At 38.8% G+C, this 26,248-nt stretch overlaps 1 protein-coding gene across 9 annotated transcripts in view; it reads right to left on the bottom strand.

Annotated features, from left to right (window-relative positions):
- Positions 1-26,248, bottom strand: part of FAM126B (family with sequence similarity 126 member B) — an 81,651-nt gene that overhangs the window by 13,679 nt on the left and 41,724 nt on the right. For all 9 annotated transcript variants that reach the window (XM_017545254.2, XM_017545245.2, XM_017545255.2 and 6 more), the window contains 4 exons: positions 23,581-23,760; positions 18,777-18,857; positions 16,663-16,778; positions 4,124-4,219 (listed from right to left, as the gene is read on the bottom strand). In XM_017545254.2, the coding sequence (XP_017400743.1) occupies positions 4,124-4,219; positions 16,663-16,778; positions 18,777-18,857; positions 23,581-23,760 (473 nt within the window). The remainder of the gene's footprint in view (positions 1-4,123; positions 4,220-16,662; positions 16,779-18,776; positions 18,858-23,580; positions 23,761-26,248) is intronic.

The following is a 26,248-nucleotide window of genomic DNA, read 5'->3' on the forward strand; positions in this document are numbered from 1 at the left end:
TCCTCAAATATTTACTGAGTGCCTGTTATATACCAGTCATTGTTCTGGGCCTAGGCATACAGTCATGAACAGGTGAAAGATAAAAAATAAAATGAAATCCGTGCTCTCATAAAGCACACATCCTATGGGACTGCCCATAAAAACAACTTTTCTAAAATAGTTAACCATCTCTTTCACAATCATCCTTCTCCCTCTTCACACACACACACACACACACACACACCCCTAATTTTTACTCACCCCAAATTGTATTAGGGTGAATTACTGGGATGTACAGAAATCTCAAAACAAAAGGATTCAAAATACTGTGTCTGTGAGGCCATTTTTAAACAAATAACTAAACAAAGAAATAACTCCCTAACATCCATTCTATCTCATTACGTGATGCTTCAAGAAAGTTATGCTTGATAATGATCAAAAGTTGTAATATACTATATTATTTAATCAATTAATTTAGTAAGACAACTATAATAGTGAGTCCAGAGGAAATTTTTTAGTGTTTAGTGCCTTATTATCTTGGGAAATTCTTTTAAAATTCTGTTTATATATTTTTTTGTAACAGAGATGTACAATAAAAGACCTGCAAGTTGAAAATAGCATTATATTAAGATAAAACTATGTGGGGAAAGAAGAATGAAAATGTATCCTTCAATTTCAAGGAGAAAAAGGAATAAATGTAATGTTAGACCTTTAAAGAAAAGTTTATTCATTTATTCCTCAAATGGATGATGGTGAGTATCACATCATTATGGTATTTACATTACATATATTTAAAACAATGACCCAACAGTTTTTTTTAAATTATGTCAATACTTACGTATTGAGACAGAGTCTCACTCTGTTGCTCAGGCTGGAGGGCAGTGATCTGATGTCGGCTCACCGCAACCTCTGCCTCCCAGGCTCAAGCGATTCTCCTGCCTCAGCCTCCTGAGTAGCTGGGACTAAAGGCACGTGCCACCACACCTGGCTAATTTTTGTATTTTTAGTAGAGATGGGGTTTCACTATGTTGGCCAGGCTGGTCTCAAACTCCTGACCTCAGGGGATCTGCCCACCTCGGGCTCCCAAAGCGCTGGGATTACAGGCATGAACCACCTTGCATGGCCTAGAAATTATATCATTTCTACCTATTTAAGATAGGATAAAAAATTTTAATGTCAACTTAATGTACAAGGAGTACATAGTTTTTCAAAATTCTGTAGGGGAATAATGAACAAAAGAAAAAAAGTTTGAGGACCACGAAACTCTGCCATATTTGTTATTAAGAAACTGTATTAGGCTGGGTGTGGTGACTCATGTCTATAATCCCAGGACTTTGGGAGACCAAGGTAGGAAGATCACTTGAGGCCAGGAGTTCGAGACCAGCCTGGACAACACAGTGAGACCCCCATCTCTAAAAAAAAATTTAAAAATTAGCCAAGTGTAGTGGCACATGCCTATAGTCATAGCTACTAAAGAGGCTGAGGTAGAAGGAATGCTTGAGCCCAGGAGTTCGAGGCTGTAGTGAGCTTTGCATGATTGTGCCACTACCCTCTAGTTTGGGTGACAGAGTAAGACTCTATCTCAAAAAAAAAAAAAAGATCTAATCTAAACCAGTTGAAGTGGTTTAGATTTTTTAAAAAAGAAATTATATTAAAGGCCACAACAATGTTTCCAATAGGGGAGCAGGCAGATTTCTTTTAATGAACCAAAAGAAATGAATTATAAATAAATTTATCTGCAGATAGGCAGTAAGGACTTAAGCAGCATCTAAATTAGAGACAAGAATTTTGTTAGATATTAATCATGTTATTACAGGTCAAGTGAAACAAATACTTTAAAATAATCTATAAAACCAAAGTAACAGCTAATTTAGATTGGCAAAATTAATAAGTATTGTTATAAGCAGATCTCTTCTCAGTAACATAATAGCATGTGATCTTGAGGAAAGCACTTGTGGTGGACAGATTCTTAGAGAGTCATGATCCCTGTGATCTTTCTGGTATTCACACTGTGTCATGCCCTTCCCCTTCGGCAATGGTGGGATCTACAGCTTGCTTCTAACCAACAGAATGTGGCAAAGGTGACTGGATTCCATGATTATGTGTACATGAGTATGTTACCTAAGGTAACAGGTCTTGCTGGAGTCTCACTCCTCCAACGTTGAAGAAACAACCTGCCATGTTGTAGGCTGACAGTGTTGGGAGGCCAATGTGTCGAGGAACAAAGGGTGGCCTCCAGCACACAGCCACAAAAAACTAAAGCCCTCAGTCCTACAGTCACAGGAACTGAATTCTGCCAATAAAACTTTTGAGCCTCAGATGAGACTGCAACTCCAGCTAACAACTTAACTACAGCCTTGTAAGACATTAAGCAGAGAACCCCAGCTAAGCCATCTGGATTCCTGACTCACAAAAACTGTGAAATAATAAATGTGTGATGTTTTAACCTGCTCAATTTGTGGCAATTTATCATGCAGTAATAGAAAACTAATATAACATTTAACCTTTTTTTGGGATTGATTTCCTCAAGTAAAAAGCATTTTGAAAGACTGAATTCAGAATTCCTTCCATAATTGAACTTCTGTGACTCTAAACATCCGTTGTCTCCAAACTAATTTTTTATCACTTAAATTTTTTCTTTTTTTTTTTTTTTTTTTCTAGACAAGGTCTCACTCTTTTGCCCAGGCTGGAGTGCAGTGACATGATCTCGGATCACTGCAACCCTGCCTCCCAGGTTCAAGTGATTCACATGCCTCAGCCTTCCAAGTCGCTGGGATTACAGGCACATGCTACCACATCCAGCTAATTTTTCTATTTTTAGTAGAGATGGGGTTTCACCATGTTGGCTAGGCTGGTCTCGAACTCCTGACCTCAGGAGATTTGCCCACCTCAGCCTCCCAAACTGCTGGGATTACAGGCATGAGCCACTGTGCCTGGCCTAAATTTTTTCTATAGTAGAAATTTAAGGGTCGATGCAGTGGCTCAACACCTGTAATCCCAGCAATTTGGGAGGCCAGGACATGCAGATCACTTAATTCCAGGAGTTTGTGACCTGCCTGTGCAACATAGTGAAACCCAGTCTCTATTTAAAAAAAAAAAAAAAATAGCCTAGTGTGGTGGTGGGCACCTGTAGTCCCAGCTACTCAGAAGGTTGAGGCGGGAGGATCGCCTGAACCTGAGAGGCAAAGGTTGAATGAGCCGGTATGGCACCACTGCACTGCAGCCTGGGTGACAGAACAAGATTTCAGCCTAGGTCTGTCCAAATTATTAGAAATTCTGATTTAGAAAATATTATAATCCATGAGATACACAGTACCCACCACCCACATACAAATGAGACATACGCATCATTGGTGCTATTGCTAATCACTTTCTCCAACACAGGTAGTTATTTATGAAATGTATGCAAAGAGGTTCAGATTCCTTGTGACTTTCCCCATATACAGCACAATTTTTTCAAAGATCTTAGAGTGATTTACAAAAACTGGCAACCAGAGAGTGATAAGATATATCACTAAACAACCCTGGATTTGGATGTCTTGGTACAACTCCATGTTCAGCTAGAAAATATTTCTTGAATGCTGAAAATGTTTTCAAGAATGCGTGAGGCCAGGCATGGTGGCTCATACCTGTACTCTCAGCACTTTGGGAGGCTGATGTGGGAGGACTGCTTGAGGCCAGGACTTCAAGATAAAGCCGGGCAACACAGCAAGACCCTGTTTCTACAAAATTTAGCTGGGTGTGGTGTTGTGCCCCTGGGGTCCCAGCTACTTGAGAGGCCCAGGCTGGAGGATCGTTTGAGCCAAGGAAGTTGAGGGCACAGTGAGCTATGATTGAGCCCTGTATTCCAGCCTGGGTAACAGAGAGAAATCCTACCTTACTCCAGCCTGGGTAACAGAGAGAAATCCTACCTTACTCCAGCCTGGGTAACAGAGAAATCCTATCTCAAAAAAATTAAAAAAAAAAAAAAACCTCATGAGGATAAGGACTCCTACAGGAATGTAAGTTCCATGAGTTTTGTTTACTGCTATATCACCAGAAGTTAGAATAGTGCCTGGCTTAGAGAATGTGCTCAATAAATATTTGTCAAATAAATATTGTCAAATAAATAAATAGGAAGATTAGTAATAATCACTCTTCTCACCTGGAACCCATCCGACAAAGAGATTGGTAAGACGAAGCAGGCATATATACAATAGCAGAATTGTAACACAGCATGAGAAAACTCAGGACTTCAAACCTAAAAACAACAAATGCAAGGTTAAAAGGATTACAAATAATTACTTCTACTAGAGGCTGTAGTAAATGCTTTACTATACTGGATGGTTATGAAAATGCCTTAATATTGACCTTTATGATTTCTTAATCAGATCACCATAGCATCTTCCCTAAAGGTTTCCCTGTTTATATCTCCTCATTACAAGTCATATCCCTTGCTGTCATCTTGTCATCCATATTTCCATTTTTAAAAAACAAATCAGTCTGGGCATGGTGGTTCACACCTGTAATTCTAGCACTTTGAGAGGCCGAGGCAGCTGGATTATGAGGTCAGGAGATCAAGACCATCCTGGCTAACACAGTGAAACCCCATCTCTATTAAAAATACAAAAAGCCAGGCATGGTGGCACGTGCCTGTAGTTCCAGCCACAGGAAGCTGAGGCAGGAGACTGCTTGAACCTGGAAGGTGGAGGTTGCAGTCAGCCGAGATCATGCCACTGCACTCCAGCTTGGGCAACAAAACGAGACTCTGTCTCAAAAATAGGAATAAATCATGCTTGAATAGATGACACCCCTATGAATATCAGTCTGCAATCTTCCTATTGACTGCATAATAAAATCCAAACTTACCACAAGGTCCTTTAAAATCAAAGTCCCTATTACAAGGTAGTTTAAAATCCACCCTCATTCTTCCTTTCCAGCCTTAATTCCCTCCATTACCAACCACATGTACCACACTACATCAGTCTTCTTACCACTCCAGCAATATGCTATAACCATTCAGAATTCCTTGCTTTAATGTATACTGCTCCTTTAATAGAATATATTTTTTTTACTTGGGTGATTCCTGCTAAGATTTCAAGTCCTAGATCAAATTTTTTACCTTGGCCATAAAGCCCTTCTAAATTCTCTCTGATAAAGTAAACCAGTCTGTTATCTGTGTAGCTCTAACATAGCACTGAATTGTAATTTTATACCTCCACGTGTATATATCCACTGCATGTACATATCCCACTACGTGGGACAGTGTATATCCCACTGAATTGTAATTTTATACCTCTATGTCTCTTTCACCCACTTAGTAATAAGCAACTTTAGAACAGAGAACCTCATTTATCCATCTCTATTATTAGTGTCCAGCACAGTGTCTAATATATTATAATTATTTAATACTTGTTGAATGAATAAATTCTTTCCTAAAATTTATAATGTCTAAGAAAGTGGGTTCTAAATCTGGATACACATTAGTTATTTAGAGATCTTTTTAAAAACATACATTTCTGTATCTTAATCCAGTTGACCCACTTAGAATCTTGGGTAGGAACCAGGGAAGTTGTACCTCTAAAAAACTTCCCATAGATGAATGGTGAAGGGTTCGTGGAAACTATTTGTACTATTTTAGCAATGTTTTTGTAAGTCTGAAGTTATTCCAAAATGAAAAGTTAAAAATCAAGTTGAAAGTCTGATCTGGAAGCAGCCACACTTTCAGATCCCTTCTGTTTCTCCATACAGCTAGGTAAAAGAATGGAGATTTATTCTCTGAAAGGATAAAAAATAATTTCTACCTAGGAGCCACCAAGTACAACTATGATGGGGGTGGATGCCAAAATGAAAATAGGAAGATTAAGGGAAGTGAAATAGACTGGACTAGATATTGCCACTTGGCCACCAAAATACTAGCAACAAGATCTCTAGTTAAGATACCAGAAGAGTTGTTTCTAGGGAATCTGACCACTCAAAGAGGAAAGACTTAAAGATATGGATTTGGGAAATTTTCCAAATGAATGGCCAAGGGAGATCCTATGGTGAAGTTCATAGTCAGTTATTTGGTTGGTGCAAAAATTAATTTTTTTAACGGCAAAACCACAATAACATTTGCATCAATACTAGCTCAAAATCAGCCATATATTAACATGGTCAGAGCTTCTCATTTTTTATTCCCCTATTCTTTACTTTTTTTTTCTAAGACAGAGTCTCGGTCTTGTTGCCCAGGCTGCAGGCTAGAGTACAATGGCACGATCTTGGCTCACTGCAACTTCCGCCTCCCAGGTTCAAACAATTCTCCTGCCTCAGCCTCCTGAGTAGCTGGGACTACAGGCGCCTGCCACTCCACATGGCTAATTTTTTGTGTGTATTTAGTAGAGAACAGGGTTTCACCATGTTGGCCAGGCTGGTCTCGAACTCCTGACCTCAGATGATATGCCTGCCTTGGCCTCCCAAAGTGCTGGGATTACAGGTGTGAGCCAACACGACCGGCGTATTCCCGATTCTTAAACAGGAGGAGAAAAAAAATTGCCAGACACCTAAGGAACTCTATTAGGATGAAAAAGAGACTATAAAGAAATAGAAGGGCCAGGTGCGGTGGTTCACGTCTGCAATCCCAGCACTTTGGGAGGCCAAGGCGGGCAGATAATGAGGTCAGGAGATCAAGACTATCTTGGCTAATATGGTAAAATCCTATCTCTACTAAAAATACACACAAAAAATTAGCTGGTCGTGTGGCACATGCCTGTAGTCCCAGCTACTCGGGAGGCTGAGATAGGAGAATCGCTTGAACCCAGGTTGTGGAGGTTGGAATGAGCTGAGGTCATACCACTGCACTCCAGCCTGGCAACAGAGTGAGACTCCGTCTCAAAAAAAAAAAAAAGAGAAATAGAAGGCTGATGCAGTAGGTCACGCCTGTAATCCCAGCACTTTGGGAGACTGAGGCAGTAGGATTGTTTGACCTCAGGCATTCAAGAGCAGCCTGGGCAACATTTTGAGATCCCATTGCTACAAAAAAAAAAACTTTTTATGCACATGAATGTTCATTGCAGCACTGTTTACAATAGCAAAGACTGCAACTTCCGCCTCCCAGGTTCAAACAATTCTCCTGCCTCAGCCTCCTGAGTAGCTGGGAACCAACCCAAATGCCCATCGATGATAGACTGGACAGGGAAAATGTGGTACTTATACACCATGGAATATTATGCAGCCATCAAAAATGATGAGTTTGTGTCCTTTGTAGGAACATGGATGAACCTGGAAACCATCATTCTCAGCAAACTGACACAAGAGCAGAAAATCAAACACTGCATGTTCTCACTCATAGGTGGGTGATGAACAATGAGAACACATGGACACAGGGAGGGGAGCACTACACACTGGGGTCTGTTGGAGGGAAGTGGGGGAGGGACAGGGGGGTGGGAAGTTGGGGAGAGAGAGCATGGGGAGAAATGCCAGATATAGGTGAAGCGGAGGAAGGTAGCAAATCACACTGCCATGTGTGTACCTATGCAACAATCTTGCATGTTCTTCACATGTACCCCAAAACCTAAAATGCAATTAAAAAAAAAAAAACCTTTTAATTAGTGCGACATGGTGGTAGTCCTAGTTACTCAGGAGGGTGAGCCAGGAGGAGCACTTGAGCTCAGTTCTAGGCTGCAGGCTGTAGTGAGCCACAATCACAGCACTGCATACCAGCCTGGGCAATAAAGCAAGACACTGTCTTGAAAAAAAAAAAAAAGAAAAAGGTCAGGTGCAGTGGCTCACACCTGTAATCCCAGCACTTTGGGAGGCTGAGATGGGCGGATCATCTGAGATCAAGTATTTGAGACCAGCCTGGCTAACATGGTGAAACCCTGTCTGTACTAAAAATACAAAAAAATTAGCCAGGCATGGTGGCATGCGCCTGTAATCCCAGCTACTCAGGAAGCTGAGGCAGGAGGATTGCTTGAACCCAGGAGGTGGAGGTTGCAGTGAGCCGAGATCGCACCACTGCACTCCAGCCTGGTTGACAGCGAGAAACTCCATCTCAAAAAAAAAAAAAGAAAAAGAAAAAAGTCTAAACTGTGCAGAGCTAAAGCATATTTAACTTGTGGGAAAAATATGTATGTGTATTCCTAACAAAGTTGACTATATAAAAAACTAAAACATACAGCAAAAACAAATAAATGCCATAATGTCATAGCACTTTCCATACCTATAAGATGGCTACTATAAAAAAGATGGAAAATAAGTGTTAGTGAGAATGTAGGGAAATGGGTATCCTCATACACTGTTGGTAGAAATGTAAAATGGTACATCCACTCTGGAAAGAAGCATATCAGTTCCTAAAGAAGCCAAATGTTGAATTACCATAAGACCTAGCAATTCTATTCCTAGGTATATACTAAAAAGAACTGAAAATGTATGTTCACACAAAACTTTGTGAACGTGTGTTCAAAACAGCTGCTGTGGTCTAAATCCATGTTGAAACTTAACCCTCACTATGATGGTATTAAGAGGTGAGGCCTTTGCAGCTGAGCAAGGTGGCTCACGCCTGTAATCCCAGCATTTTGGGAGGCTGAGGTGGTTAGATCACCTGAGGTCAGGAGTTCAAGACCAGCCTGGCCAACATAATGAAACCCTGTCTCTACAAAAAAACACAAAAATTAGCCAGGCATGGTGTTGCATACCTGTAATATCAACTATTGAAGTGGCTGAGGCAGAAAAATCACTTGAACCCAGGAGGCAGAGGTTGCCATGAGCTGAGATCATGACACTGTACTCCAGCCTGGGTGACAGAGCTACACTCTGTCTCAAAAAAAAAGATGAGACCTTTGGGAAATGATTAGGTCATGACAGCTCTGCCCTCCTAAATTTGATTAGTCGGAAAGCACCATCTGCTGGCACTGAAATCTGCTGGCACTTTAAACTTGGACTTTCCAACCTGCAGAACTGTAAGCAATACATTTCTATTGTTTATATATTACCCCGTCTAAGGTATTTTGTTATAGCAGCCCAAATAGACAAAAGAGAGCAGAGTTATTCACAATAGCAAAAAAAAAAAAAAAGAAAAGAAAAGAAAAAAGAAGTAACTCCAATGTCCATCCACTGATGAATGGATAGATAAAATGTGGTATATCTACACAATGAAATACTATTTAGTTATAAAAAGAAAGTACTGATATATGCTACCACAGAAACAAACCTTGTAAACATGCTAAGTGAAAGAAGTCATACACAAAAGGCTACACATTGTATGGATCCATTTATGTAAAAAGTCTAGCACAGACAAAAACCACGGAGACAGAAATTCAGTCAGTAAGTGGTTACCAAGGGGTAAGGGGGTAAGGGGAAGGGAGGAGTAACTAATGGCTATGGAGTTTCTTTGTGGTATGATAAAAATGTTCTGGAATTAGATAGTGGTGTAAGTTACACAATCTTGTGAATACACTAAAAACCACTCAATTGTATAATTTAAAGGGGTAAATTTTTTTTTTTTTTTTGAAGACAGAGTCTCACTCTGTCGCCCAGGCTGAAGTGCAAAGGTACAATCTCAGCTCACTGCAACCTCTGCCTCCTGTGTGCAAGCGATTTTCCTTGCCACCCAGTAGCTGGGATTATAGGCATGCGCCGCCATGTCCGGTTAATTTTTGTTTTTGTTTTTTTTTCTTTTTTTGAGACAGAGTTTCGCTGTTGTTGCTCAGGCTGGAGTGCAATGGTGCGATCTTGGCTCACTGCAACCTCCACCTCCTGGGTTCAAGCAATTCTCCTGCCTCAGCCTCCTGAGTAGCTGGGATTATAGGCATGCACCACCACACCCAGCTAATTTTGTATTTTTAGTAGAGATGGGGTTTCTCCGTACTGGTCAGGCTGGTCTCAAACTCCCAACCTCAGGTGATCCACCTGCCTTGGCCTCCCAAAGTGCTGGGATTACAGGTGTGAGCCACCACACCCAGCATTTTTATATTTTTGGTAGAGACAGGGTCTCACCATGTTGGCTAAACTGGCCTCAAACTCCTGGCCTCCAATGATCCACCTACCTCGGCTTCCCAAAGTGCTGAGATTACAGGCATGAGCCGCCACACCTGACTCCCTAAAGGGGTAAATTTTATGGCATGTAAATTATATCTCAATTTTAAAAATAAATTTAAAGCCAATAATTAACTGAAAATGTACAACATGAAAAACCAGTGTCAATTCCTCAATATCCAAAGAGCTATTGCAAGTCACTAGGAAAAAAAAAAAAACAGCTCAATAAGAAAAATGGGATGGGCGAGGTGGCTTACATCTCTAATCCCAGCACTTTGGGAAGTCAATGTGGGAGAATTGCTTGAGCCCAGGAGTTTGAGACCAGCCTGGGCAATCCAGTGAAACAAACCTCTCCTACCAATCAGCCAAAAAATATATATATATATGGACACAGGACATGAATATGCAGTTCACAGGTAAAGAAAAACAATACTGAATAACAATGTGACACCAGTTTTTAACTATTAGATTGGTAAAGATTAAAAACTTTGAAAATAATCAGTATTGGGAGTTACTGGGTGGAAAAACTCTCTAACCACTAGTAGGACATTGAATTGGTACAGTTGTTTTGGAAATGGTAATTACAATATCTACTCAAACTTAAAAAAGCAGACATTCTTTTTTTTTTTTTTTCTTTTTTGAGATGGAGTCTAGCTCTATCGTGTGATCTCAGCTCACTGCAACCTCTTCCTCCCGGGTTCAAGCGATTCTCCTGCCTCAGCCTCCTGAGTAGCTGAGATTACAAGCGCCCACCACCACGCTCAACTAATCTCTGTACTTTTAGTAGAGATGGAGTTTCACTGCGTTGGCCAGGCTGGTCTTGAACTCCTGACCTTGTGATCTGCCCACCTTGGCCTCACAAAGTGCTGGGATTACAAGTGTGAGCCACCGCGCCTGGCCATGAGCCACAGTGCCCGGCCACAGACATTCTTTAGCATAACAATTTCACTGCTAGGAATTTATCCTACAGATACTTTTTCTGCTGTCATGCAAATATATGTACAAAAAATGTGTTCCTTGCAATATTGTTTATAGTAGCAAAAAACTGAAAATATAAATTTACTCAATACAAGGTTGGCTAAAAACTGATGGTATGTATACAAAGTGAAATAACTCGTCATTAAAAAGAATGAGATCTTTATGTGCTGCTAGAGAAAGAAATCCAAATTTTTTGAGATGGAGTCTTGCTCTGTCACCAGGATAGAGTGCAGTAGCGTGATCTCGACTCACTGCAAACTCTGCATCTCCCAGGTTCAAGCGATTCTCTTGCCTCAACCTCAGGAGTAGCTGGGACTACAGACGCACACCACCACGCCAATTTTTTGTATTTTAGTAGAGATGGGGTTTTACCATGTTGGCCAGGATGGTTTTGATCTCCTGCCCTCGTGATCTGCCCACCTCAGCCTCCCAAAGTGCTGGGATTACAGGAATGAGCCATTGCGTCCAGCTCCCAGTATTTTTTTTCTTTTAAGAGATGAGTCTCACTTTGTTACCCAGGCTCAAAAATAGTGGTACAATCATAGCCTACTGCAGCCCTAAACTCCTGGGTTTGATCCTCCAGCCTCAGCCTCCAGAGTACCCAGGACCACAGGCATGTACCACCACACTCAGCTATTTTTTTTGTTTTGTTTAGAGATTGGGTCTTGCTATACTGTCCAGGCTGGTCTTGAATTCCTGGCCTCAAGTGATCCTCCCAGCTCAATCCATCCACTAGGATTACAGGCATGAGCCACTGTGTTCAGCCCAAGATTTATTCTTTAAAAAGCTGGGCTGGGAAGCTGAGGCAGGAGAATCACTTGAACTCGGGGGGGCAGAGGTTGCAGTGAACCAAATCATGCCACTACACTGCACTCTCCAGCCTGGGTGACAGAGCAGGATTCTGTGTGTGTGTGTGTGTGTGTGTGTGTGTGAGAGAGAGAGAGAGAGAGAGAGAGAGAGAGAGAGAAAACAAATCAGCTTATTAGGTTGGCTGAACTGCATGCAGTTTGCTGCTATGTTTGTTTGTTTGTTTTGAGACAGAGTTTCGCTCTTATTGCCTAAGCTGCAATACAGTGGTGCGATCTCAGTTCACTGCAACCTCTGCCTCCTGGGTTCAAGCAATCCTCCTGCCTCAGTCTCCCAAGTAGCTAGGATTACAGGTGCCCACCACCATGCCTGGCTAATTTTTTGTATTTTTAGTAGAGACAGGGTTTCACCATGTTGGTCAGGCTGGTCTCAAACTCCTGACCTCAGGTGATCCACCCACCTTGGCCTCCCAAAGTGTTTGGATTACAGACGTGACCCAACATGCCCAGCCTGTTTGGGTTTTTATCAACTCATGAGTGGTGGCCAATGGTCTGGCCATGTGGTCAGGCAGAAGGGTAATATAAAACTGGCCTATGAAAGGGGTGCCTGTATATGGAAAACAGCCATATAGAAATCGCTATGGGAATTTGAAGAATGTGTAAGTAGGATAACATCAATGCATTTCAGGAGAACCCCCTTCCAGAATCAGGTGACTGGTACCTATGGGCAAATATCCCTATGTACTCACTTGGAGTGATCATTTGGGTCCATGAAATGAGTGGACATGGTGGTACTGCTGCAATGCAGAAATGGGTTGAATTTAGATGTATTCTTTTTGTACCCTCTGGGGCATAAAATGCCAATAAAAGAGACAAAGACTGTAGATGGCTATGGGGGATATTCCTCTGGGGGAAGGCCCTGCACATAGCTGGCAAGCTGAACTGATGCCTGCAGTCTCTAAAGGCCACAAATGGGTCCTAACAGGAACAGACACTCTGCATTACACTTTGCTTATCAGATTGTAGATCAAATGTTCAGAGTACTGTAAAAGGACCAGAAGATATTGTACCCATACGGACTGCTGAGTTACATTTTTGGAGCAAGAAACACACTTAAAGACCATAAAGTCCAACAATGGGCAAAGAGACATCCTCAGGGTAATGGAACAGCAATTGCATGGAATGAAAGCAATTGAAAAAGAAAATAATTAGAAAAATCAAGTAAGACATTTTGGTCTAAAAGGCTGGGGTGGCCAGATGCGGTGGCTCACACCTGTAATTCCTGCACTTTGGGAGGCCATGGCAGGCAGATCATAAGGTCAAGAGATCAAGGCCAACCTGGCCAATATGGTGAAACCCATCTCAACTAAAAAAAATACAAAAAATTAGCTGGACGAGTGGCGGCACGCGCCTGTAGTCCCAGTTACTCGGGAAGCTGAGGCAGGAGAATCGCTTGAACCCAGGAGGTAGAGGTTGCAGTGAGCCGGGATCATGCCACTGCACTCCAGCCTGGAAAGAGAGCAAGATTCTGTCTCAAAATAAATAAATAAATAAAAATAAAAAATAAAAGGCTGGGGTGAGATACAGGCACGAAGGGCTGGCTGATAAGCTTTCATGACTGTGTCCTTAACCTGAGGTGCACCGAGTAAGGGGTGATCATCACTGGAGAGATTCCTCTGTTTTTCTGAGGGGATTTGGGAGGAGGTGGTGGAGAGATGATGCTGGGATAGTCATCATCACTACTCTGTTCTTCTCATAGTGACAGCAGGTGGTGCTATTAGTATACGTTTTTCCCTTCTTTTCCACATCACCTCAACATTTTTTTCCCACCTAAGGCAGTTGTTGCAGTACCAGTACTTCAACTGTGGATCCAAGGAGCAGAGACGATTCCTAAGCAATAAAACTGGAACTGGCTGGGCGCGGTGGCTCAAGCCTGTAATCCCAGCACTTTGGGAGACCGAGGCGGGTGGATCACGAGGTCAAGAGATCGAGACCATCCTGGTCAACATGGTGAAACCCCGTCTCTACTAAAAATACAAAACATTAGCTGGGCATAGTGGCACGTGCCTGTAATCCCAGCTACTCAGGAGGCTGAGGCAGGAGAATTGCCTGAACCCAGGAGGCGGAGGTTGCAGTGAGCCGAGATCGCACCATTGCACTCCAGCCTGGGTAACAAGAGTGAAACTCTGTCTCAAAAAAAAAAAAAAAAAAAAACTGGAACTATACCTTCAAATCTTTATGTCAGAATTCCTAAAGGCCTGATGGTAAAGGATGTGCCTTCATTCCATCTGGCAAAATTAAAGTTGAAAGAGAATTTACATTTATTGCTTAGTTGTTGTGATAGCACATTAGTTCTTCATGTAAATCTACCCTATGTCCTTGGAAGTAAACTGATGGGGAGGCACTTGCTAGCTAGCTTTGCTGCCAGAAATAGGGACCAACACAATGGCCAAACCTAATCTGTCTCCAAAGGTAGAAAAGTTTGAGTATAAGTGAACAGAGAGAGAGAAATAGTAGCTGAGTTTTTAAATGAATAAATGAGTTGTGCAACGTGGGAAATACATTAGCACCTTAGAAGAGGCTCGGAGCAAGAGATGATACTATTAGCTCAATTATACTATATGCCTGAAAGAGTAAAAGTCATGTTTGTGAGACCACTCCTGCTTTCAGAACTTAATAAAGTTGAACAGAAGTCTGTAAACTTGAGTGACCTCTCTGGGAGATACTTTGGCCATATATGATGATGAACTGGGATAACTGTTAATGACTGACTGGTACTCTATGAATGTGTCAGTCTCTTTGGCTCTTATTTTTCAGGTTTCATTTACTGCCCTCCTGTGACATGGTATAATACTGGCATCATTGGTAAGGTTATAATATTGTCATATGTATTGGAAATTGAGTTAAAGCCTCCTTAGAATGAACACTAATGGAAAATCATTTGCCCCAAGGAAGAACTAGATTTAGCTATCATTAGCTAATTTCTGTGACAAATAGTTCTGCACAAGTTTATCACAAGGTAGATCAAGAAGAGATGTGAAGCAATCAAATTTGTGCAAAAAATATGAAAATATATGCAAATGTTAAAGGATGAATTAGTTATATCTTTAAATCTATCTGTAACGTACACTTGCTCCTCTAAGTGTTAGGCATATTCAAAATTATAGTAGCTGTCATATAAATGCTATACAAAATGCAGATGCCCAGATAAACGTGATCATTTTTGAGCCTTGGCCAAAGACCAGGAGACAGCCTGTATAGTAAACACAGATGTTCCTTGACCTATGATGGAATTGCATACCAATAAACCCACTGTAAATTGAAAATATCGTAAGTCAAAAATGCATTTAATACACCTATCCTACTGAACATCATAGCATAGTCCAGCCTACTTTAAATGTGCTCAGAACACTTACATTAGCCCTACAGTTGGGCAAAAATCATCTAGCACAAAGCCTATTTTATATTTATCATAAAATTGAGTATCTCATGTAATTAACTGAATACTGTACTGAAAGTGAAAATGAGAAGGGTTGCATGGGTACTTGAAGTAAAGTTTCTACTGAATGCATATTGCTTTCATACCACTGTAAAGTTGAAAAACCTTAAATTGAACCATAATAATTCATGGACCATTTATAAACTGGCTTTCCCCAAAGAGAGATATAGCCTTTGCTCCTAGGAAGTTAATCTATGTCATATCTGATAAAGTGAGTCTTTGTTAGGGCAGGGACTGGTAACACCAGAACTTGGGGCTGGACTGACCACATCTGACTTTCTTGGGTAGAGTTGGTCATTCAAGAAAGAACTACCACGTGATTTAAAGTGGCAGCTCTGGGTCACGCTGCATCAGTCCACATGGAGGCTGAGATCAACCAAGTGGGCAATGAACCTAATCAATCATGCCTACATAATGAAGCCTCAATAAAAAACTCTGAAAAGCAGAGTTTAAATGAGCTTCCCTTCTTAGCAATACTTTGTGTTTCCTGTCATGCATTGATGCTAGGAGGGTAATATATCACGACTTCACAGGAAAGGACAACAGATGCTTTGTGTTTGAAATCCTTCATATTCTACTATATGTGTCTCTTTTGGCTGACTTTAGTCTGTATTCTTTCCCTGTAATAAGCCATAACTGTGAGTATAATGGCTTTCAGTGAATTTGCTAGAAGTGAGTCCTTCTAGCAAATTATCAAACAAGAGTTTGGTTTTGGGAACTCCCAAAACTGTCAATTCATGTCAGAAGTGAGGACAGTTTTGGAACCTGTCCCTCAAACTTTGTAGTTTTCAAACTTCAGGTACAAATCCCATTCTACATCCAAGAAAGCAAGGTGTAGAAAGCAGATTAACTGTCTGACAGAAATTGCTAAATTGCAGTACTATAATATGAATCCTGGTTTGACTGACTGCACATTTACTTTTTACACTGCTTTATACAAGATGACCATAACATAATACCAAACATTAGACAATGGTATTTCATGACTACGATGTATTTACCGTTTGGACCCTTCTTATACTAAACTTGACTGAAGTAATTATAGTTAACTACTAAGCATAAATGAACAATTGTTAGCTGAGTGCAGTGGTGCATGCCTGTAATTCCAGCTACTCAGGAATCTAGGGTGGGAGGATCACATTGAGCCCAGGAGATCAAGACCAGCCTGGGCAACATAACTAGATTCTGTCTCTAAATAAATAAATAAATAAATAAATAAATAAATAAATAAATAAATGGGCCAGGTGCAGTGGCTCATGCCTATAATCTCAGCACTTTGTGAGGCTGAGGCAGAAGAATTGTGCCACTGCATTCCAGCCTGGGTGACAGAATGAGACTCTGTCATTCATTCATATGTACATGCATACATACATACAAGTTGTTACTATATACAGTTTTGACCATTACCGGTTCTGTGCAGTGAATGTTTCCCTCTGAGGATGAAGATCACTGTAAACAACTCTAATGAGATCATGCTGACACAATGCCCCTTCGGTCAAAGCCATGGATCCAATTGTTGAAGGCTACAAAAATAAGGTACAGTATGAGACAATGTCTCTACCATGAAGTAAAAATCTATATCATGTAATAGTATTTAATTTTCTTTTCCACAAAAGTTTGTTTTATTTTTTTATTTATTCAGTTTCAGATCATTTATTCTTCTCATTCTTCACAGAAAAGATTCCGAATCTTTTCCATTTCTCAATTATATAAATTCTATAGCTTCTTGTAGAAATTGCCTGTAAAATATAAAACTAAAAAACATTTTTTAAAAGATTATGCAATAAATCTATATTTAGGGGAGTAAGAAAAGTTGCTGAAAAAACACATCCACTTTAATGTCCATATTCCAGAATAGAGTACGACTGCTTATAATTAAATAATACAACAATGTTGATTCAATGATCAAGTATCTCTCTTTTTTTTGAGACAGAATCTCACTCTGTCGCCCAGATTGGAATGCAGTGGCATGATCTGAGCTCAATGAAACCTCCGCCTTTTGGGTTCAAGTGATTCTTGTGCCTCAGACACCCGAGTAGCTAGGATTATAGGCATCTACTACCACATCCAGCTAATTTTTTGTATTTTTAGCAGACACGGGGTTTCGCCATGCTGGCCAGGCTGGTCTCAAACTTCTGACCTCAAGTGATCCACCCGCCTTGGCCTCCCAAAGTGCTGAGATTACAGGCATGAGCCACCACGCCCAGCCCAAATGTCTCTTTAAATGTCTCAAACATAATTAAGATCATGTTTCTAAAGTTAAAACAACCACCAGGCTGGGCACGGTGGCTCATGCCTGTAATCCCAACACTTTGGGAGGCCAAGGCGGGCAGATCACGAGGTGAGGAGATCGAGACCATCCTGGCTAACACGGTGAGACCATCCTGGCTAACATGGTGAAACCCCACCTCTACTAAAAAGACAAAAAATTAGCCAGGTGTCATGGCCTGTGCCTACAGTTCCAGCTACTCAGGAGGCTGAGGCAGAAGAATTGCCTGAACACAGGAGGCAGAGGTTGCAGTGAGTTGAGATCAAGCCACTGTACTCTAGCCTGGGAGACAGGGCGAGACTCCATCTCAAAAAAAAAATTCATTAATACTTTACTACTCTCCATTTTATTTCATAACATGATACACAGAACTTAATTAAAATCTATTATTCAGAAATATTCTGTGCTAAAATGATTCCTGGCTAGATGGGAGACATTCTATTTTAAACACAAAACAAAGTCCCAGGGAATTAAGAAAATTAATAGTGCAAAGAGTTATGAGATAGGATACTGTGTGTTGACAGGAAAATTGAATATAATGTCTATACTACTAGTAAAGTTTCTTTAAATGTTATCCTCACAACTTAGTGTAGTGGCAATAAAGACCACTGCAGACCAGAAGTTTGATTCATAATGATTTCTTATTGGATTTTAATTAAAGACAGAAAGTAGAAAAAGTTCAGCTTAACAGGCTTCATTTATCTACATGATTATCAGTGTTCTCAAATTCTTCAACCAAATAGATATAAGCAAAAAAATATAATGTAATGAATACCTAGAATGCAGCAATTAGATTTCTCTAAACTGAAATTCAACAATTAGAGTGTCAACATTCTTTTAAGTAGTTATTTTCCTAGAATAATAAAGAATAACAAACAAATCAATCTAACATAGGTGATTTCTAAGTAGTATGGAAGACTTTAAAAATTCAAGAATATTTTTAAGGCTTATCAGATTTTAAAAATTAAAAATAAAAATATAAAGAATGTTCTTTAAAATTCATAAGAAGACTAATGAGAGTAAAAACTGATACTGGTAGAAGAATAAAAAAACAAAAAACTAGAGAAAATTTTTCATTATTTTCTGCCTCTCTCGTCACAGCTCAGTCTTACATCACTAATAATAAACATTCACTTTTAAGAAGCAAATCAGTAAAGATATTTTAGGAATATTTATCTCTAATAAGAAACTGACTTTTTAATTTGTTACTCAATATAATTTAAAATAATTTCACCTTTCCGATGTTACTTACTTCATGGTATATTGAAGGCTTGGATAAGGAAGGGATAGTGAAAGACAGAACTTTATTGTTCCCATCTTTATCGGCAATTTCCTATAGTCAAAAAATATACAAAGATAATGAAATAATCACAGATCTACAAGAAATAATAATTACTTTCTTAATTTACAGAATATATAGTTGGCAGTAGGAAGACTTCTCAGAAATAGTAATAGATAAAAATATTACCACCCTAGTTTATCTTTTCTAACTTGTTAGCAAATTCGTACTCTTTGGTAGTAGAGTTATAATCCACAGAGATAGATATTGAGTACAATATTATACTAAACCAAATACAACATGACAGCAAAGACATGAAGCAGGCAAACAACTCAATTTTCATGTGAAAATTACATACACGATAGGATTACAAGTGATTAGATCTTTTAGCACAAACATGGCTATGCTAAACAGATTAAAATTAAAAGGTCTTATCCAAGAGATTCACACTTACAAAAATAAGAAAAACACATTGATTTAATACAGAATGATTTTTTTCCAGATTTACTGAGGTATAACTGACAAATGAAAATTACATATTTATGACATACAACATGATGTTTTGATATATGTATACACTGTGAAATGATTATCACAATCAAGTTAATTAACAAATACAACACCTCACAGTTATCCTTTTTTAAAAAAATGGCGAGAACATTTAAGAATGAATCTTGAATAAAAGAAACTTTCAATCATTCAGTAATAAACTAATGACCTGAAATTAGCCACAATTAATAATTATTGGGCCAGGTTTGGTGGCTCACGCCTGTAATTCAAACACTTTGGGAGGCCAAGGCAGGCAGATCGCTTGAGCTTAGGAGTTTGAGACCAACCTAGGCAACATGGCAAAACCCTGTCTCTACAAAAAATACAAAAATTAGCTGGGCATGGTAGCGCAGACCTGTAGTCCCAGCTGCCCAGGAGGCTGAGGTGGGAGGATACCTTGAACCTGGGAGGTGGAGGTTGCAGTGAGCTGAGATTCCCCCACTGCAACCCAGCCTGGGTGAAAGAGTGATAGCCTCTCTCAAAAACAAACAAACAAAAAAGATTATTAGTCTAAGTCATTAAAATAAATTCATATTTAGTAATTTTTACTAAACTATAAGAAAGTTTTTGTGATTTTTTAAAAAAGCACTTTATTTTCATAAAAAGGACAATGGACAATGGTATTCTTCATTTCTCCAGTCTTTGGCACCTCCAATATTCCTGTTATAAATAAACATGTGCCTACAGATGATGGCAATCAGAGGCGTGAAAACTGTGCAATCCTTTTCCCCACTGTCTTATTTTCGTCTATGTCTCTTACAACTAATACTAGCATACATCACTGGTATAAAATTCAAAGACAGAAGACTACCCTTACCAGACCCACATGGTAGGTAGTCAGAGACTGAGTAGCTGCATGACCTAAAAAGAAGAAACATCAGGCTGGGTACAGTAGCTCATTCCTGAATCCCAGCACTTTGGGAGGCTGAGGCAGGCAGTATCACTTGAGGTCAGGAGTTCAAGACTAGCCTGGCCAACATGGCAAAACCCAGTCTCTACTAAAAATACAAAAATTAGCTGGACGTGGTGGCACATGCCTGTAATCCCAGCCACTTGGGAGGATGAGGCAGGAGAATCACTTGAACCCGGGAGGTGGACGTTGCAGAGAGCTGAGACTGTTCCACTGCACTCCAGCCTGGGTGACAGAGGGAAACTCAGTCTCAAAAAAAAAAAAAAAATGATAATATGGGCAACTCCTGGTGTGACTAAGAAAAACTGAGAACCACAGAAAAGAAAGAACACAGATATCAGGGGAATTAAAAGGCACCCAAAGCCTAGGGTTACATTTCCGACACATAATTGAGGATTTTTCCATAGTGTACTAATTTTGCATTCTCAAAAGATAATTGAACCACAGCACCAACAAGTTATGCCAACAACTTGTCAAACATGACACTTTGCAAAATGTTTGCTTCACGTGTCCCATTATTGAATTTTATTACATGAAACACATTAATAAAAATGATAGCTTAATGCTAAGCATAATCTAAAATACCAAACTTCATTATTAAATCAACAAACTTTTACTAAGTATCTGCTGGTAAGCACTATAGGAAACATAGTGATATATAAAACAAATTTCCTACTTGAAAAAAAAAATTCAGGGAAGTTAGGAAAGCAGAGAATTTCATCCTACACCCGTTTTCACTTTTTTTCAAATCTACTTTTAATTTTGATGGTAATAATAATGATGAACATTTATAAACACCCTAGGCAGCATGATGAATTCTTCAAATTGTTTTTAGTCCTACTAACAATGTTTTCTTTTTTATCTATGCTACAACTGAAGTCAAGATATTAAGTAACTTGCCTAAAGTTAAAACAGCCAGTAAGTGGCAGGGCATGGTTCTGAACTGAATATAAGTCATTCTAAAGCCCATGCTCCTTCCTTCAGACTTCTAGTGATGGAAATGTTTGTTAACGATTTTTTAAAGTAACTAGTACTTAGAGCAGTGAGCACTGGTACAGAAGAATATTTACCATAAGTGAAGAATATTTACCATGAGATTCAATTTTCTTATATTTACTACTTTTCAGTTATAAAACTAAACTTTATTATGTGGAGTATTTGTTTACAATGTATACTAAATAAACAAAATGTAAGACTTCAAGGGGCAGAAATTTCAATACCAATGGTGCTTAACTGGACATCATGAGAAAAAAATAGAATAATAATGTTTATGGTACTTAATTCCTTGGAAGAAAAGAGTTTCATCTACTATCAAATACATAATAGATTATCAAATAACTATTAACAATTTACAACTTTTATGACAAATAACACTTTGGTTTCTAAGTCGCTACCCCACTCAATGACTCCAAAACACATTCATAAAATTCACGATTCTTCATTGATGAATTCAGGTAACTGCTCAACTTTGTACAGAGGCACATGGGAGTGGAAATATGATGCTGTGCTATTTTATTTCCTTGCATTACACAAGAAAAGGTGCTTGCTACCCAAGTCTTCAGAAAAGTGCTATGTACATGTTCCCATGTTCCTAAACTCTCTCACCTTTTCACCTTTTCACCTTGTTTCATATAGTCTTTGTAACTTTTCTAGCATACCCTCCCCATTTTGTAGAAGTAATCAAGTCTCAATCTTCAAGTTCCATGTAAAACTCCTAGTATCTCAGAAGTGCTCATGGTTTCATTTCTCCCTCAAGTTTCCACTGTGTTCTTACTAAGATTTTAAAAATCATAACATGCTATAATACTATATGGACTTTTTTTCCTGTAACTGATGTCCTCCCCTCAGAGAAACAGAAATCCCATGTCCATTTGCCTCATTCTTCTTAATTATGTGAATATCCTTTAAAATATAAGGAGTGATGATTACATTCAATTTATAATTCCAGAGTCTCTCTGCATACCACCAGATTAATTTTCCTAATATATAATACAATTCTTCTGTTCAAAACCCTCTAATTGCTTTAAAGAGAATCTAAACCTAAACTCTTCACTTTAAAAAGACTCTCTCAAACGGATACAAAATTGTCGTTTCCAGCTTGCATATATGCTCTGTGCTTCAAACAGAATTACTTTCTATTTCCGGGACATGACTTGACTCTCTTGCCTCTCTGCTTATGTTCATTTGATAACTGCTTCCTGAAACCTCACCTTCTCCTCATTCCAACGGACCAAAACTATACCTCTTCATAAAGCTCAGCTTAGATGCCATTACCTCAATAAAGCTTGTCATGATAACTTCAGCTAACATCTAAGTTTCTCTCTAAAATCCTCTTATTACACAAACTGCATTATTATTTCTGTAAACATGCCTTTTCGAGCACAGCAAGAGTTTCCTAAAAGTAGGTGTCACACATGTAATTCTCCATATTTTCAGTGTCCAACTCAATGCCATACATTCAAAAACATTCATAAATATTGGTCAAATAAAAAAACTTAAGAAATAAATATTAATAATGCTATCAAATTATAGTTTTACATACTTTATAAAATACATTATCAAAAAAATGCATTATCAATACCTACCTCTGTACTCAACCTAATTACTTCAAACAAATTACGCTTATAGACATTTGAATTGTTTTATCTTTTTTTTTGAGACGGGGTCTTGCTCTGTTGCCCAGGGTGGAGCATAGTGGCACAATCAAGGCTCACTGCATCCTTGACTTCCTGGGCTCCAAGAGATATTCACTAAAGGCATGTGCCACTATGCCCAGCTAATTTTTTATAGAGACGAGGTTTGGCCAAGCTGCCCAGGTTAGTCTCAAATTCCTGGGCTCAAGTGATCCTCCCAGTTTGGACTTCCAAAGTGCTAGAATTATAGACATGATTTACTATGTCCAGCCTCTATCTATCTATCTATCTATCTATCTATCTATCTATCTATGAGATGAAGTCTCACTCTGTTGCCCAGGCTGGTGTGCAGTGGTGCGATCTCAGCTCACTGTAGCCTCCACCTCCTAGGTTCCAGTGATTCTCCTGCCTCACACAACACCATGCCTGGGATTACAAGCACACAACACCATGCCTGACTAATTTTTGTCTTTTTAGTAGAGACAGGGTTTCACCATGTTGGCCAGGCTGGTCTTGAATTCCTGACCTCAGGTGATCTGCCTGCCTTGGCCTCCCAAAATGTTGGGATTGCAGGCGTAAGCCACAGTGTCCAGCCAATTTATTTTCCTCTAAACATTCCTTAAGTATTATTTCAGAGGACCTTAAAAAGTACTTAAAATTTCTCAAATTGTCATCATCAACTTACCAAATTGTAAATTCCTAATAGAAGTGCTTCAATGCAACCATTACTCTGTCTGTCTCGGCTAACTGTAAGCCGTAAATAAACCCACATCAATTCTGGCAAGAACTGCAGTGTGAACCTCTTAAGTCGAACCTCTGAGCTACGATAGAGCTCAAACAGCTGGTGGCAGACAGGCTCCAGGAGCTAAAAGGAAAATAAAGTGCATTGGTCATTTCAATTCTTTTGGTTGTGTTTTTTTTTTTTTAAGGTACATATATCTGTATAATATTTTTAAAAGAGTCTTAATATTAATTTCTCCACATTTTGAGTTAATTTAACCAAAACCTTTGTGTAAAGAGACCACATATTAAACTGATCAATCCACTAACTATAAAAATTCTTTTGTGCCCATATATTAATGTACCATTCAGTATACTGTACTATTAAATTTACTAGATTATTAGTCCTTTAGCCAATGTACTACATTTACATTTGAGAAGAATTTCCCTTTCTAACCAACTCTTACTATCCTCCATTTTAAAAAACTTTCCATTGAATAAAATAATTTTGAATAATATTGTTGGCAATAAACTTAAAATCTCAACTGAGACTATGATTTAAACAAATTATATACCACTCTTACTGAAAAGTTTGTATTGATACAGAATTTTGTAAGAGCCATGTTGTTAGGCAAAGCAACTCTTTTTTTCAACCACTGCCAATCAATTTCTGTAGAGTCAAAAATTTTGTAGATATTTTGGAATATGAAGGATTCTGTGTAACTCATTTGTTACTTAACATTTGTTAATCATTTCTGTGAAAAACGTGTCTTTGGAGGAAAATGTATGCATTTATAAGTGTTCTGTGGAATCAGTTTATTGTACTGATGTAATTTTCACTAAGTGTTCAGTGTCTTCATTGTAATACAAAATTCATTAAAGTGTCCACGTTCCATTAAAACAAATTATATACCACTCAGTAGGAGAAGGGATTTTTGCAATACATATTTATGCATCTAAAATTCTAGCTAATATTTAAAATACATACAAGTAAAGCACACTGTTTTAAAACTGACTTAAATTTTACTTATTGTGTTTATGTGAAAGATTTTAAAAAGGAGAAAATTATACAGAAATAGCTTTTTCAGTGTTCAGCTGGCTAATTTTTCATATAATATCACACAATATGACTTATGAAAAACTTCATGACCTAAAAAATTGAAGAAAATGAGCAGTTAAAATAAACATCCCCTCTTTTCCCTAAATATGTACTGCCAATTTGGAATACGTTTGCTGGAGTAACCATAGGCTGCACAAAACTGTCTATGACTTTAAAATTCATATAAAATGCTGACAAGAGACTATAAAATAATTGTTAAAGTTTAACACTAACGCTTTAAAAAAAAAGAACAGTTCAGTAATTTCATATGCTTTCCTCTATCCTGAATTATTAAAATAATACATATACATTTGGAAATCTGCTTGAATACAATTACATACATCTGTAATAATCTAACACTCTATGATAAAAAGTCACTCTCGTGATTATAAAAATTTAACAACAAAATAAATAAATAAATAAATAAAAATTTAACAAATCCATGTCAGTTAATATATTTAGAAGAGTTAGGCTTAGCTCTAGAAAAACTCTAAAGCTTAAAACATTTACAAACATACAGATCCTAGTCTAGTAAACACTAAGTCCTTTATGTGAAATCACTATCAGAACAGTTTTTAAAATCTTAAAAAATATTCCAGAGGCTGGTTGTGAAGGTGCACATCTGTAGCTCCAGCTATTCATGAGGTTGAAGAGGGCAGACGGCTTGAGCTCAGGAGTTTGAGGCTGCATTGAACCATGATAGCATCACTGCACTCCAGCCTGGGTAACAGAGCAAGACTGACACAAAAGAAAAAAAAATTCCAACTCTCCCCTTACACTGAAAGTCTAGACTAGTCAGACAGTTTGTCAAATGTCGTTGAAGTTAGTGGTGAAACAAGACACTAAATTCAGGTATTCTGACATCAAGTTGATGTTTCCACTCTACCACATTTCTTATATTAGAATGGAGGTATGGATTGTTTAATTATAAAACAGTGTATTCCATGTAGTGCCAATAATGAACAAGTAATAAACTTTTGGAAACTTTCAGTTGCTGGCATCTTTCTTAAATACTGAGAGCAATATTCAGTTCTTCAGGAGAAGTAAAAAACTTTTGCTCTCTCCCGGGCACGGTGGCTCACGCCTGGAATCCCAGCACTTTGGGAGGTCAAGGTGAGTGGATCATGAAGTCAAGAGTTCGAGACCAGCCTGGCCAACATGCTAAAACACCGTCTCTACTAAAAATAAAAAAATTAGCCGGGCATGGTGGTAGACACCTATAATCCCAGCTACTCAGGAGGCTGAAGCAGGAGAATTGCTTGAATCCAGAAGGCAGAGGTTGCAGTGAGCTGAGATGGTGCCATTGCACTCCAGCCTGGGTGACAAGAGGAAGACTCCTTCTCAAAACAAACACACACACACACACACACACAATTTGTTGCTCTCACAAATTTTGTTTAGTAAAAATTCATACTCATATTTCAAACTCAGTCTTTTTAGTAAAAAAACTCTCCAAAGATTGCCTCCCCTAAACTTTATGGAACATGGTACAATTATGATGAATTTCTTTCTTTTTTATTTTTTTGAGATAGAG

This window comes from Cebus imitator, unplaced genomic scaffold (assembly GCF_001604975.1).
Source record: "Cebus imitator isolate Cc_AM_T3 unplaced genomic scaffold, Cebus_imitator-1.0 Scaffold178, whole genome shotgun sequence".
Lineage (NCBI taxonomy): Eukaryota > Metazoa > Chordata > Mammalia > Primates > Cebidae > Cebus > Cebus imitator.